The following is a 14,417-nucleotide window of genomic DNA, read 5'->3' as shown; positions in this document are numbered from 1 at the left end:
TTATAATTAAGCAAACTGGCAGCATTTAAAAAATGATGACCCACTTAAAGCATTACTGCCTGGGGCAGGAGAGATGGCTCGGCAGTTAGGAGCGCTTGTTCTTGCAGGGGACCCGGGTTTGACTCCCAGCACACCACTGCCTGTAATTTCAGTCCCAGGAAATCAGATGCCTTCCTCTGGCCTCCATGGGCATCAGGCATGCACGGCATGCGCAGACATCCAGGCAGACAAAATACTCATATACATAAAGTAGAATTAAAAACCATGTTACTGGTGAACCTATTGATTTATTATTAGAGAGATGGTAGGACTGGGGAAGAACTGGGGGCCTGATCAGAGCTGTGGCTTAGGGTACTGAGTTGCAGTGAGATCCATATTTAAACAGAGCTAAGTGCTGCTCTCTGCATGAGTGGGTGAAAACAAGGAAATGGAAGTGGTTGTGAACTTTCTGGCTTGGGTAATCAAGAGGATGGTTCTGCTATTGAAACAGTAAACACAAGAGGAAGCGGAAGTTGGCCATGACGTCAAGGTGCTGAGTGCAGTGACTGGCGGCAAGGGAGGTGTCCAGGATGGTCAAGTGCAGACATTTCGCAGGTGGTTAGGGATGTGTCCCTGAAGATTACATACCAGCTAGAATACAGAGATAACAGACAGTCCCGTGTGACCCTAAAGGTACTCAGGATCTCTAGAACAGAGACCTAACCTTCACAACACGGCACAGCAACACGGCTCACAGTGGAAGAACACTAACCCCACACAAAGGAGGCAAAGGCAGTGGACAACGGTTACAGGTTTGCAGGAAAAACCATGAGAGATCACCCAAACAAACCAAAGGCGAAAACGGACACAGATCCTGAGCAACATCAACACCAAAGGAGTCTGAATTCTGAGCACGGTGGTGCAAGACTATAAAGCTGAGGATTGAGAGGTCAAGGCCAACCTGGGCTACATAGCAAGTAGCCACCTGTATATATCAAGATCCTGCCTGATGCAAGGAAAGGGAGGGAGGAAGGGGGGAGGGAAGGAAGAAGAAAGAAGAGGAGGAGGAAGGAGAAGGAGGAGTTAAAAGGAATAAAGGAGTAAGTCAGACAAAGAAGGGGGCAGGGGGGACACACCGGTCAGTTTTTATTGTCAACTTGACATAACTTAGATGGAACCTCAACTGAGGAACTGCCTGGATCCAGTTCGCCTGGGGCCACATCTGTGAGATAATCTTGACTGAAGGCTGATGTGGAAGGCCCAGCCCACTATGAGTGACACTGTCCCTGGGCAGGTGAGCCTGGCTGTATGAGAAAGCTAGCTGAGCATAAGCCAGTGGGCAAGGCCGCAGCAAGCGGTGTTCCCCCATGGTCTGGACTTCAGTTCCAGCCCTGACTTGCCTCAGTGACAGACTGTGACTCAACGATGGACCGTGACCTGAAGTATAAGCCAAAATACACACTTTCATCTCTCAATTTGTTTTTGGTCAGTGTTCTATCACAGTAACAGAAAGCAAACCAGGGCAAAAAGGAAACACTTGCCCTGTGAGCAGGAGGACCTGATTCTCAGATCCCCCGACCCAGGGCAAAACAAACAGCTGGACGTGGTGCATGCTTAAATTACAGTGTTGGGGAGACAGCAACAAGGAGACCCCGTGGTTCAGAGACCAGCCAGTCTATCCTATTACCCAGTTTGAGGCCACTGAGAAACCAAAAGACTTGAAGATAGACAAGCTGCCTAGGGTCTCACAGAAAAGAACATCCTTATGCTACCACTTCACACTAACAACAGGATGGCAGTAAAACTTCAACAGAGCTGTAGTGGTATTCGCTCTGCCCATGACCTTGGACTATCTGGTCTGACAGAGCGGTGCTTCTTGCCTCTGACCTCTTAAAAGGGAGGGAGGAGGGGGTTGCGAGCTCTCTCTTGGACATGGAAGGTTTTCTGACACACAGTTCGGGGACCTGGTCTGGAGCTTTCCCCATCTTTCCCTGGGAGACAAAGAGGTGACAGCATCGCTTCATTGTGTATCAGTGAGTCTGTTTTCCCCATAAAACTCCTTAATAAATTGATATATACAGACCATTGAGGCTCTCGTGACAGGGTGTTTTGTCTGAGGAATGAAACTAGGTAATTAAACGCTCACAGAAAACCAACAAAAGCTATATAATTTTGAATCTTGATGAGAACAGGATTGATGATTATTTCAAATTATGTCCTGCCTTTTGGGAAAAAATGATTTTATAAAATTAATTTTTAAAAGACTTCTCAGAAAGAAAGGAAGGAAGGGAGAGAGGGAGGGAGGGAGGGAGGGAGAGCAGGGAAAGTAATAATAAAAGCACTAAGAAAGAAGGAACTAACTGTCTTGAGCAATAAAATATCTAAGCCCTGAGTAAACAGAAGACAGTGTGTTAACAGGACACAAGCCCACAAGGCTAAAAGAACAGGACGATGCTGGAATGGACCAGAGCAAACACAAAAATTCACCGCATAAAAGAGAACTAAATTAATAGACTGGCACTAGAGTTGTCGAGGAGAAATTACTCAACACCACACCGTGACCTGCATATGCAGATAAATTCCAAACACAGCAAAGAGTTCACTGTAAGAAAGAAACCACAAAATCAATGAAACACAATACAACACAACTCTTTCTTTTTTCTCTCTCAGTTTTTCTGAGATGGGGGTCTCCTTAAGTAGCTCGGGCTGGCATCAAACTCGGGCTCCTCCTTCCTCAGCCCACCAAGCACTGGGATTCTGGGCATGCACCATCATACTCAGCTCCAAACTCTGGAGAGTGAAACTGACCCAAAAAAACCCTAACACTTGGGGGGAAAGGGGCATTTCAGTAGAATCTTACAACCTAGCAGTCTAGAGAATGTGCCAACATTTAAAAAAAAAAAGCACAAAACTATATTCCTGGGTGTGGCAGACACCTGTGCATCTGGTAAGGAGATCATTTGGGAGGTTGGGACAGAGCTTTGATAGTGAAGCTGGGGATAGCCTGGACTACATAGTTTAACTATGTCTCAACCAAAAAATAAACATGAGTATGTGAGTAGAGTATAGAGTAGAGACGTTTCCACATAAACAAGGCAGGCCAAGGCTTCTGAGTCAGGCCCACTACGGGCTTCTATCACAGAGAAAAGGGAACACATGGATTCATAGTGACTGTACCCACAAACAACACCTAGAATTCTACAGGGGAAATAAAAGCTACTCTGACTGTAACCAAGAACAGACAGGGGGAACACTTTAACATACACCTTTTAATGTTCTGACTTCTGAACATAAAAGCAATACTTTGACATTCGAGCAGTTTTACAATGTATTCTGTAAACGGAAGCATTAGATTACACAACACTCTGACAGAGCCTCCCGCCCCCCAACAAACAACAAAACACTATGGCTGTGCTTACCCTACTGTGGACCTACCTAATCACAGTATTTGAGAAAGCTCAGCTCAGCTGGGCAGTGGTGGCGCACACCCGTAATCCCAGCACTCAGGAGGCAGAGGCATGCAGATCTGAGTTAGAGGCCAGCCTGGTCTACAAGGCAAGTTCCAGGACAGCCAAAGCTGTTATACAGAGAAACCCTGTCTTGAAAAACCAGGGGGAAAAAAAAAAACCACAAAGAAAAAAAGCTCAACTGAGTTGCTGAAGTTATAAACCAGAGTAGATTTCAATTGTATCAGAACCTATTCAATTTCTGAAATTAATGCTTCTATTTATTAGACAACTGTTTTAGAGTAACTTCCAAACATTTTAGAAATAATATATGATAAAGGCATTTTTTTAAAGCCACAGTGTGAATACTTACCAGATAAAGCTAAAAAAATCTAAGCCTCGTCTCTGTTCAACAGCTGACTGGAACCGCTTTCCATAAACTGGTTAACATAGAAAGCCTAAGGCTGAACATTCATTCTAGTGTCTGTAACATAACCCTCATGTCACACATTTTCTCAAGGAAGGTGTCATATGGGAAAGATGAGTTCACCAAACCTACCCTGCCTCACTTCTTCCCACAAGGACAGACCTGGTACACTCTTACAGGCTTCTAAGGGCTAAGTGTTGGAGCTCAGAAAAGCCTTCTACAGATAAAATGTCATAAAGACAGGACAATTGTCCACAATTTTATAAAAGATATACTTTGTTGCTTTATAAATTTAATAACAAAATTGTTTTTTTGTATAATAATGCACCATTTAATCTATGTTTGGAGCCAGACAACAGAGATGGTAACTAAAAGCATGTCATTTGTTCCTAAGCTAAATGTTATTTTAAGTACATTTTGTTTCAGGCCTGAGTATCTTCACTTTCTTTAACCTCAAAGCACACTAAGTTTAATTTTAGGGTTATCTTTTTCCAAGGAAGAAAATACTACACTATAAAATTTCAGTTAGTTGAAAGAAGTATTATATTTGCAAGTGATATAATGCTTTGACTCACGAAAATAGTAAGAAAAGCTGGGGAGGTGGCTCCCCCAGTTAAGAGAACTGTCTCCTCTTCCAGGGGACCCTGGCTTGGTTCCCAGAGCCTATGTGGCTGCTTATAACCATCTGTAACTCCAGTTCCAAGGATTCAATGCCCTCCTCTGGCCTCTGTAGGCATTGCATGGATGTGTTACACTTACATATAGGCAAACCCTCATACACATATAAAAGAAAAAAAATTTTAATAAGAAGAAATATTGCATTTTATAAAGCTTACTTTGGCAATTACTACTTAACTCCAAATTAGAAGATGCTGTGGGATGTTCTGTATGGCAAATGTGTTGCTCTGATTGGTCAATAAATAGAACACTGATTGGTCAGTGGCTAGGCAGGAAGTATAGGCAGGACTAACAGAGAGGAGAAAAGAAAGAACAGGAAGGCAGAAGGAGTCAGTGCCAGTCGCCGCCAAGACAAGTAGAATGTGACGATGCTGGTAAGCCACGAGCCATGTGGCAGGGTATAGATTTATGGAAATGGATTAATTTAAGCTATAAGAACAGTTAGCAAGAAGCCTGCCATGGCCATATAGTTTGTAAGCAATATAAGTCTCTGTGTTTACATGGTTGGGTCTGAGCGGCTGTGGGACTGGCGGGTGACAAAGATTTGTCCTGACTGTGGGCAAGGCAGGAAAACTCTAGCTACAAGAAGAGGCCAAATTCCAGGAAAAATATCTCTCATTATTTACATTTCATCACATTAAAAGCAAAAATGTTTACCGGTGCCTTCTAATTTTATTTTTGAAAAAATAAATCCTGCTCCCCTCTAGTTCTAGCAATTCCTATACCATGCTAAAACAAAACTACAAACAAAATTGCAGACACAGCCATTAGTACAGTCAATTCCATGTACTGGAGGCTCATTTGATCCAGATTTTAAAAAACAGATGTAATGGCAATTAATGAAAAAAAATTATGAGTATGGAAAGAAACGAGGAGTACATGGGAGGGTTTGGAGGGAGGAAGGAGAAAATGATATAATTCTAGTATAATTAGAAGGAATAATTTTTTGGATACGAACTCATCATAAAGCCAGAAAATGCATGCAGACACTTACCTACATAATGCATATTAAGAGCCAAATATTTATACTGGAAAAGGGGGTTGTTGTTGAGGCTACTTCTTTGGATCTGCTGGAAAAAGGAGCTGACGTCCCATCTGTACAGGACATCCAGGAGCATGATGCTTGGTACCCTCAAGGCCACGTTCAACACTGCCTCCAGTTTCTCCTTTGCAGCCATGGTTTTGTTTTTGTTTTCTTGGAGCAGACCTAAAAGTCAGAAGACACAATATGTAAAGAAAAGTCAACAGAGACCACCTTTCAAGAGCCTCTCAAGAATCTAATGGGTTGTCCCGGAAAAATCTCTACTGTTTCCATATTTAAATTACATCAAAATGCTCTCACTTTCAGATATACCCCAACATGATTCAGACTAAACATTCACACTTCCAAACTTCAAGAAGCCACTACCTCCAAATTGTCTGACTTAGCAGCAAAAGCAATCCATGAGAATGCTTTAATTTGAAAAAAATACCCTCCCTATGTAGTTGAGACTGAGGAGAGAAGATGCTAAAAATATTTACTAAATGAAAAAGTCTAAAGTACTAATGAAAGTGTGGCAGGTTCAGTTCTCTGCATCTTACCTAGGTACCTAGGTGCGTCCCTTACCCTTAATGGTTCACAGTCAAAACTAAAGCACTAAGTATTCCTTTGTTCCTTTTTACAGTGCTGGAGAGCAAACCTGTGGCCTTGTATCTGTGACGCAAACTTATACCAAGTAACAGTCCCGGCTGCATGCGAAACAGACAATGTAGAGAATATTCAGAGAAGACACAAAGAAACCTAACTGGCGACACTGTTTCCTTTTTCCACACCTATTTGAAATTCTCATAGTCTCTCCTCACCCAATGAGTGGTAGCAGAGTCCGTAAGGTCTTTGCTTACACAATGAGAAGCACAGAGAGAATGGAGATAAAAAGGAAGACAGGAAGGAACTGGAAAGCAGTTATCAGGATCTCAAAAGTCAATGAAATAGCTACAAATTAATCCAGGGAATGTACACATGGCAACTCAAGTGGAGAAAGAAGAGCCTCAAGAGTAAGGAGAATTCTGGACTCTTGGCTCTGACCATATCCTTTTAAGAATTCTGCTGAGAAAGCTAAACACATTTCTAGCTTTGGCAGTAATTTCAGACATTACAGGAGAAATGAAAACATTTATTTTTGAAGGAGATTATAGTGACAGCTTGCTGTGCTACAGTTAAGTGTTTGTCAATGTCCCATCATCCTCTGGAACTGCTGTGAACTCCTAGCTCTGACACTTTGAACTAAAAGAAACTAGGCTTAGCACATCAGTCAGAGGTTTCTAACGAGCCTATGTCAATCATTCCCATAATGACAATGTTGTCACACATATACACATGCTGCTGATAATGTTACCATTTGCTTAATAAATAAACTGTAATTCTGATGACTTGAAATGAGTGAGCGCTTTTAATCACGTTCCCATACACAAAAATATACCATGGAGCTCAAAGAACGGATGACTGTTCTAAGAAGAAAACTACCAGGAAAAATAAAATCTCTATAACCAGTCATAACTGCAAACCACACCGTAGTTCTCAATCTCTCTAATATTGTGACCCTTTAATACAGTTCCTCGTGTTGTGGTGAGCCCATAACAACAAAATTATTTTGTTGCTACTTCATAACTATAATTTTGCTATGAATACTGTTATGAATTGTAATACAATATCTGATATGCCGGACATCATATCCAAGGGGGTCACGACCCACATGTTGAGAACCACCGACTTAAGGGAAGCTCTTGCTCCTACAGTCAACCCTGCATATCCACAGGTTCTGTATCTGTGCAGGCAATACTCTCAGCTTGAAAATACTGAAATGTTTGTTTTGCATATAGTCAGACCTTTTCTCAGCACTGTTCCCTAAGGAATAGGGTATAAACACTACCTACCTAGTTCACAGACGGTATTAGGTATTGTAAGTCATCTGGAGATGGTCTGAACATGGCATGGGTGCAGTTGAGTAGGCTCAACAAGCAGAGAGTGCTTGCTGCCAATGCTGACAACCTGAGTTCGAGCCCCGGAAGCTACATGATCAAAGGAAAGCACCAACTCCCACAAGCTGTCCTAGGACCCACCCCAAGACCACTCCCAATGAAGAGGAATACAACTTAATAAAAGCATACAAGAGGCTGTTCATAAGATGTATGCCATTTATGAAAGGGATCTGAGCTCATGCCGGTTTGGGTATCTAAGGGATGTCCTATAACCTAGAGGGGAACAGAAGAAGCACTATATAATGACATTATTATACTGGAAAAGTGACCATGCCTGTATATTCTAGAATCTGGTGTAAACCACTACTGCCCTCTGTGTAACAAACAGAAGAGGGCATTACTGAGTTGGTATTTATGGTCAGTACTCATCTAATCTGGTGCCTTCCTCTGTGTATAATGTTACTTATAAATTGATCATATTTCCCATTTATTATAACTCTAAAAGAGAAAATTTAAGCACATACTCCTATTGTGGAAATCTAGATCTGAATATGGATAGAAAAAAAAAACTCAGCTTGCTGCATAATCCTTCAGGGATAATCTATAAAAAAAAAAAAAAAAAAGAAAAAGAAAAAAAAGAAATCCATTAGCCGAAAGGTCCATGTTTCCTAAAAATTCCCACCTATAGCTCCTATCTTACAAATATAACAAACAAACTAATAAAAACAAACCTTGGGTCCCTACAGCTATCAGTTTAAAAGAATATCCAAGAAACAAAGATCAGCACGATTAACTCAAGAGCCAAACGTCTAAGAAACTGGAGTAGATAAAGTCAGCCCACATAAGAAGAAACCTATTACTTATTCAATGTTTCCTTCATTTCTGGACCTGTTGTAAGTCATTAGTAAGATGGCACATTGAAGTACATGGGAAAAACATGTAAAACATGAAAGACCAACCCCATCTCTCAGAACTGTATCATTCTGAACTTTTCTGAAGTAGGCATACATAGGAACAGGTGGGAACCATCATAAATAAAAAACCAATGCTCTGCAGTCTAACCTCACACACTAAATCAGTGGTTCTCAACCTTCCTAATGTTGTGACCCTTTAATACAGTCCTCATGTTGTGGTGACTCCCAACCATAAAATTATTTTCATCACTGTTTCATAACTAATTTTGCTATTATGAATCATAATGTAAATATTTTTGGGAAATAAAAGGCTGCCCAAGGGGCCGCACCCCACAGGTTGAGAAACACCGCACTCAATAAACCAACATCCAGATAAAATTCAGAGATATATGCCATGTTTGCAGAAGCTTAAGATTATTTACACCTTCCAAACTGCTACATTATAAGGACACGAGGTGGCCAGGCGGTGGTGGCGCACGCCTTTGATCCCAGCACTTGGGAGGCAGAGGCAGGCGGATCTCCGTGAATTTGAGGCCAGCCTGGTCTCCAAAGTGAGTTCCAGGAAAGGCGCAAAGCTACAAAGGAACCCTGTCTTGAAAAAAAAAAAAAAAGGACACGATGCAAAAATACAGCCACCTGAGCCAGCAAGATGGTTCAGAGCTTCAGATGTTTTCAAACAAGCCTAAGGACCTGAGTTCAATCCCTGGGACCCACAGGGCTGAAGGTGAGAACTGACTCTCAAGTTGCCCTCTGACCTCCATAGTACCAGCACAGAGATATGCCCCCCTGCCCACACAGAGACACTAAATAAATAATAGAAATTATATGTCCTTAATGATTGGTTCAAACCTAATATATTTCCCTGGCTCTAGTGTCAAACAAAACTAATGAGCATTTACAAAATTGGAGCTCATTCTCTTAAGACAGAAACACCAGCTGGGTGTGGTAGCACAAGCCTTTAATCACAACACTTGGAGGAAAAGGCAGGCAGATCTCCTTGAGTTCAAGGCCAGCCTAGTCTACGAGTGAGTTTCAGGACAGCCAGAGATAGAGAAACAAACAAACAAACAAAAAACTCAGGAACACCAAAACCAAACAGTTTGACACACCCAAATACAAAAATATAAACTTTCTGCACTATCTTCTTACCTTTCCTGCAAGATCCTAAAACTTTGAGTTATGGAAAGAACTGGAAATGAATTCTCCATCATAATGTTTCTGCAAGCATCGCAAACTAAAGATGACTCAAACCTACTTTATACAGCACAGCAACTAAAAAACTGAATTTTTTCTTCCCAGAAACCAAAAACTTTTCTTCCCAGAAACAGAAAGGACGGTTCAATAAATGCTCACCAAAAACCAAACCCTAGCAGTCTCAAGAAATGCCTTTCCAACGCTTGGAAACAGCAACGTCTTGGATAATGTGCATAGTTTATCATTGGATTGTGGGTTAGGAAACACAGGGCAGTCTTCATTTTCCTAAAACTGCCATATTTACTTTTGAATAGGAAGAAATCAAATAAAGCGTCCTTAGTAAGAAATATGTAATGGCTGAGCTCTGCTGAAAAACTATCTTAAATTTTTTTTAAAAAAAAGAAAATGTGGTATTATAAAAAAATAAAATAAAGGAATCCCACAACTCCTTAACTCCCCTTTTAAAATGACAACGCAAAAAAAGAATACATAACACAATGTAAAGTTACTGATGATTTAAATTGATAATATAGGTAATTTAGAGCCAAAAGTTACACCTCTTTCGTTCACCTGAAAGAGGGTAAACAAAACCATCACCATTAACCTTCTTTCTTTGCCCTCAGCAATTACAGAAAAACTCTAAATCAACTAAAACTGATGGTAAGCAGATTGGGGGGGGGGGCGGAAAGCTGTCCATCTGTCGGGGATGCTAAGACCTTCAAAAAAAAAAAAAAAAAAAAAAAAAAAAAAAAGCGAGAGGGCGAAGCCGGACCCTAAAATCCGAAGTAAAGCCGCCCAGAAAGGAGAAAGCAGGAAAGAGAAAGAACTTCCTTACATAAGCGTTGGCACACGTTTTAAATATAGCTAGTCCTCCCCACTCCCACCGTGCTGCTCGCTAACTTTGTATGTACTTGGTTTCCACAGAAACTACTAGCAATCCTGTGATTCCACCTCATCTCCGAAACCACCTCGATGAGAGTCCACACTCAAGCGCAAGAGCGGTCGTCCAACGTTAAGGGGTGGACAGAGGAGAGGAAAACAATGCTACCTCTGCCATTGGACGCTCAGCCTGGGTCACGACTGCAGCACCCACAGCTCATCCTTTTGGGCCTGGTTCAAGATTCGCAGAACTGCACACTCGGTATTTTAGAAAATACAGACACACACAGTCCCCTCCTTTCCTTTCAGACTAGTTTCCTGTTTACTGCAGACAGCGATGCAAAGCCATCCATTAATCTTTGATGCCTTCCCACTGCAAAGGCCCCCTTCCCCCGCCCCAGCTCGCTCTCCCCGCCCCCCGCCGCCCCCCCCTCCCCACCCCACGCCTGCTTCTCTCAGATGCATTTGAACTGTAGTAACCCCAAGCCAGCTCCCGGCGAGCAGGCAGCACAGCACAGCAGAAGCAGCAGCAGCGCAGCGGGGACGCAGCAGCCCCAAGGCTAGGGGATTACGTGGAGCAGAAACTCTGCCAGGGAGAGGCCCGGGTGCTTCCCTGTTTTGCCAAGGGTGCTGGCTTTGCCGCGCCACACACCGAAAGGCGTGCTTAGAAGAGTCAAGCCAAGTTCCTAACCCCCAGATAGAATGGGGAACCCATTCCACAGAGAGCATGAGTCCTAGGGTGGGAAAGCAGAGCTGGAGAGGGGGAACCGAGGGATGGCAAGCGGGAAAAGGAACCAAGGCACAGTAAAGGGAGAGATGAGCAGCTCGTGACAGTGAAGAGTCTGACACATTGCCCGCTGAGCCAGGGGTCCCCCTACTCAATGAGCTTAGCAGGTATTTCTGAACCCCGAAACCACGCACCGCCTGCACATGGTTAGGCTGAGTTTAGGGGCAGCGAGGAGGGGAGACGCCAGTAAAGAGGGAGAGAAGCTTGGAAGCAAAGTGGACCAAAAAAGCAAAAGAGGGGAAGTTGGAAACGCAAACCTGAGCAAAGGAGCCCGGACTGGGCACCTCTGCGAGAGAGACCGGGAAAGGCCTGGCAACCGGGGTACTGGAAAGAAGAGAGGGGTGAGCCCGAGTGAGGGCATCTCAGGAATGTGAGGGTTCTCTCCCTCTCCAGGCGCGGGAGAGGAAGGATGATGGGGAGGAGGCAGCCGAGGCCCCGGGAGCTAGTACGGGGCTCTGCGAGGAGGTAACAGGAGACCGATCGCTGCTCGGGGGTGGGCGGGAAGGCGCGGTGCGGAGAGGGACCAGGCCCCGGCCAAGATCCGGAGGAGGAGGGGGGCGCGGCGGGGAGGAGCGAGGATGGGGGAGGGGAAGCGCAGTGGGCAGCAGGCCTGCGGGATGCTCTGAGCTGACCGCAGTCACCTGGAGCCGCAGCCTCCCTGCCTGCGGGGCGGCACTAGGGATGGCGGTGTCCGCTGCTGCCCGGTTCCGTCGCCCGCCCCTCCGGTGAGATCTTCGGCTGCGACGGCGGGGGGCGGCCCGGTATGCGCGGCTCACAGCGGCGGCTCTCCCGCGTCCGGCCTCGGCTGCGGCGTCTCGGGAGGCGGCGGCAGCGGCAGCGGCCCGAGCCGCGAGGTCACCATCGTCCTCGGCGACAAAGGCGCTCCCGGGCCGAGCGCCAGCACCAGCGCCCGGCGGCCGCCATGGCCTGGTCCCCGCGCTCCGGCTCCGCCCCCCGCGCTCTGCGGCGACCGCCGGCTCGCGCGCTCTGCGCCTGCGCGCGAGCTTGCCATCGCCCGGCCCCCGTGCGCCCACGCTCACTCACTATCGCTCACGGCGGGATCTGCTCGCACCGCCTCCGGTGAGTGGGCCCCAGACGCCGGGTTCTCTCGGGTGCCGGCCCGGGGGACTATGCCGAGGCAGGGTGAGGCTACACCCGGGCAAGCACTGTGACTCCAGCCATTCTGACACGTGTTCGCGCTCACCCCGCCGACACCACGAGCCGCACGCGCCCACACCCACACTCACCTGCTGGGACCACGTGGGACAATGTGAAAGGCTGGTCCCTGCCGCGTGCAAACGCTAGAGCAATTTTTAACTCCCTCCTTGACTGGACTAAGGCTGTCGCCTCCAGGGCATCAGGGACTACATACGGTAAAAGGTTGGAAGCTGGATGAGTGAATGGTTCGGAGTTGCTCCCAAAGACTATTCTGACTACTTGGTTTGGTGCAAATAATTAACTACCGTATGAAAATAAATGCTTTTAATGGTTTGTCGTTCCTTTTGGTTCAAAGTTCAAAACACGTTACTGTGCACACACCCTCTTCTCGACCTCCAGGAGTCCCTTTGTTCTGCTCTAGTACTGTGACACATTCCTACCTTATTTTAAATGTCAAAGCTTTTAGAGCAGGAACTGTTCCCAGTAGCATAAGGCCCCAGGCTTGCTGTATTACTCATCCGAGGACTTTAGCTGGACTTTGCAGAGATCTGTTACTACGTTCATCTATATTACCTTGCTTCGCCATTAACCTGCAGTTTACTCTGCTGTTCCTTGCTTTTGGTTTAGTCCCTAGAGAACCAGTTGCCACTAGAAACTAGTGTGGCCTTTCATTAGGCAATGCCTAGGTAACAGAAGATGAACACCTTGTAATTTGTAAGGTGCTGCCACCATGCCGGCTCATTCTGAACTTGCAAGAGGCTCCAACTTACGTGTGTACAAGACAAAATAAGTATTTTTGATGTTTGTGTCCACTGCTTAAGTCACACACACACACACACACACACACACACACACTTCTAATCTCTGTGTCTCCCTTGCTACAAGTGTAAACACAACCTCTACTTTTAAGCAATGCCATCAGAGCTGGAGAGATGGCTCAGCTGTTAAGAGTACTTTCTGTTCTCCAGAGAACACCAACCACCCACTCACCCACGGGGGGGGTGTTCATTTCCACACTCAGGTGCAGCCTGCTATAACAACAGTCCAGGGATCTGATGCCTCTTCTGGTCTCCATGGGCACTACAAACACGTGTTGCACAGACACACATGCAGATAAAACATCCGTAAAATAAGTAATACGTAAACAATGCCATCTTGGGAGACATCAGTAAAATTCACAGAAACATATCTTCCCTTCCGTTGTGTCTTAGCTTATTTTCCTGTGGCTGTGATAAAACCCAGGCAGAATTTATGGGAGAATGGATTTATTTCAGCTTGCTGTTTAATGTACAGTCCATGATGGGGGAAGTTAAGGCAGCAGGAACTTGGAACAGTTTGTCACTTTGCGTCTCTGGTCAAGAAGCAGAGAGGGATGCATGCTAGTGCTCAGTGTCTGGCTCTCCTCGCTCTTATGCGGTCCAGGATACCTTACTCAAGGAATGGCATCCCAATAATCAAGATAACACCCTCCACAGACATGTTCCCATGTGACTCTAATTTTGTCAAATCAATGATTAACAGTAACTGTCACATATACCGATGTCATGGCATGGTGTAGACGTTTCTGGGAATTCTGTTCATAGCTCTTTATAACCACTTTTGTTCGGGTTCCTTAGGCCACTCTGGACTAAACATTAAGCCTGTCACATCACAGGGCAGTGGGCTCATGAGTCTCTGCATACAGACTACTAAGTAAGAAACTGCACTGGGTAATGGGTGCAATTGGAAGCCGCCTATGCTAGCAAGACATTCTCTCAGCTTTCACTCTCAAAGTTCTACTACTGGCTGCGTCGAGAAAACATGAGGCCAAAAACACGTAACAAAGAAGTCAAAATGCATGGAACATTAATTTGGATCGGTTGCCTTGATTCTCCTCAGATAAACTGCAGAATCTTGAAAATACTATTCCATTAGATTTGGGCTTTGCCTAAGTGGAAGGGAGGCCTGCCTCAACCCTTGCCTTTCTTTGTCTTTTTAAAGGAGAAAGAAAATGACTT

The 14,417-nt window shown here is 45.0% G+C and overlaps 1 protein-coding gene across 5 annotated transcripts in view; it reads right to left on the bottom strand.

Annotated features, from left to right (window-relative positions):
- Positions 1 to 12,168, bottom strand: part of Rnf145 (ring finger protein 145) — a 47,584-nt gene extending 35,416 nt beyond the window's left edge. For 2 of the 5 annotated variants that reach the window (XM_028864260.2, XM_028864262.2), the window contains exons 1-2: positions 11,904 to 12,168; positions 5,525 to 5,737 (exon numbers count right to left, since the gene is read on the bottom strand). In XM_028864260.2, coding sequence (XP_028720093.1) covers positions 5,525 to 5,708 — 184 coding nt within the window. In that variant the 5' untranslated portion in view covers positions 5,709 to 5,737; positions 11,904 to 12,168. Of the gene's footprint in view, positions 1 to 5,524; positions 5,738 to 10,485; positions 10,568 to 10,644; positions 10,810 to 11,519; positions 11,732 to 11,903 lie in introns of those variants that run through there. The other 3 variants (XM_028864261.2, XM_037201481.1, XM_028864263.2) reach the window with 3 other exon arrangements.
- Positions 12,169 to 14,417: the final 2,249 nt, after the last annotated feature.

The sequence above is a fragment of the Peromyscus leucopus genome, chromosome 8b (assembly GCF_004664715.2).
Source record: "Peromyscus leucopus breed LL Stock chromosome 8b, UCI_PerLeu_2.1, whole genome shotgun sequence".
Classification (NCBI taxonomy): Eukaryota; Metazoa; Chordata; class Mammalia; order Rodentia; family Cricetidae; genus Peromyscus; species Peromyscus leucopus.
The sequence above is the reverse complement of the archived record's forward strand: the minus strand, read 5'-3'. Positions and strand labels throughout refer to the sequence as shown.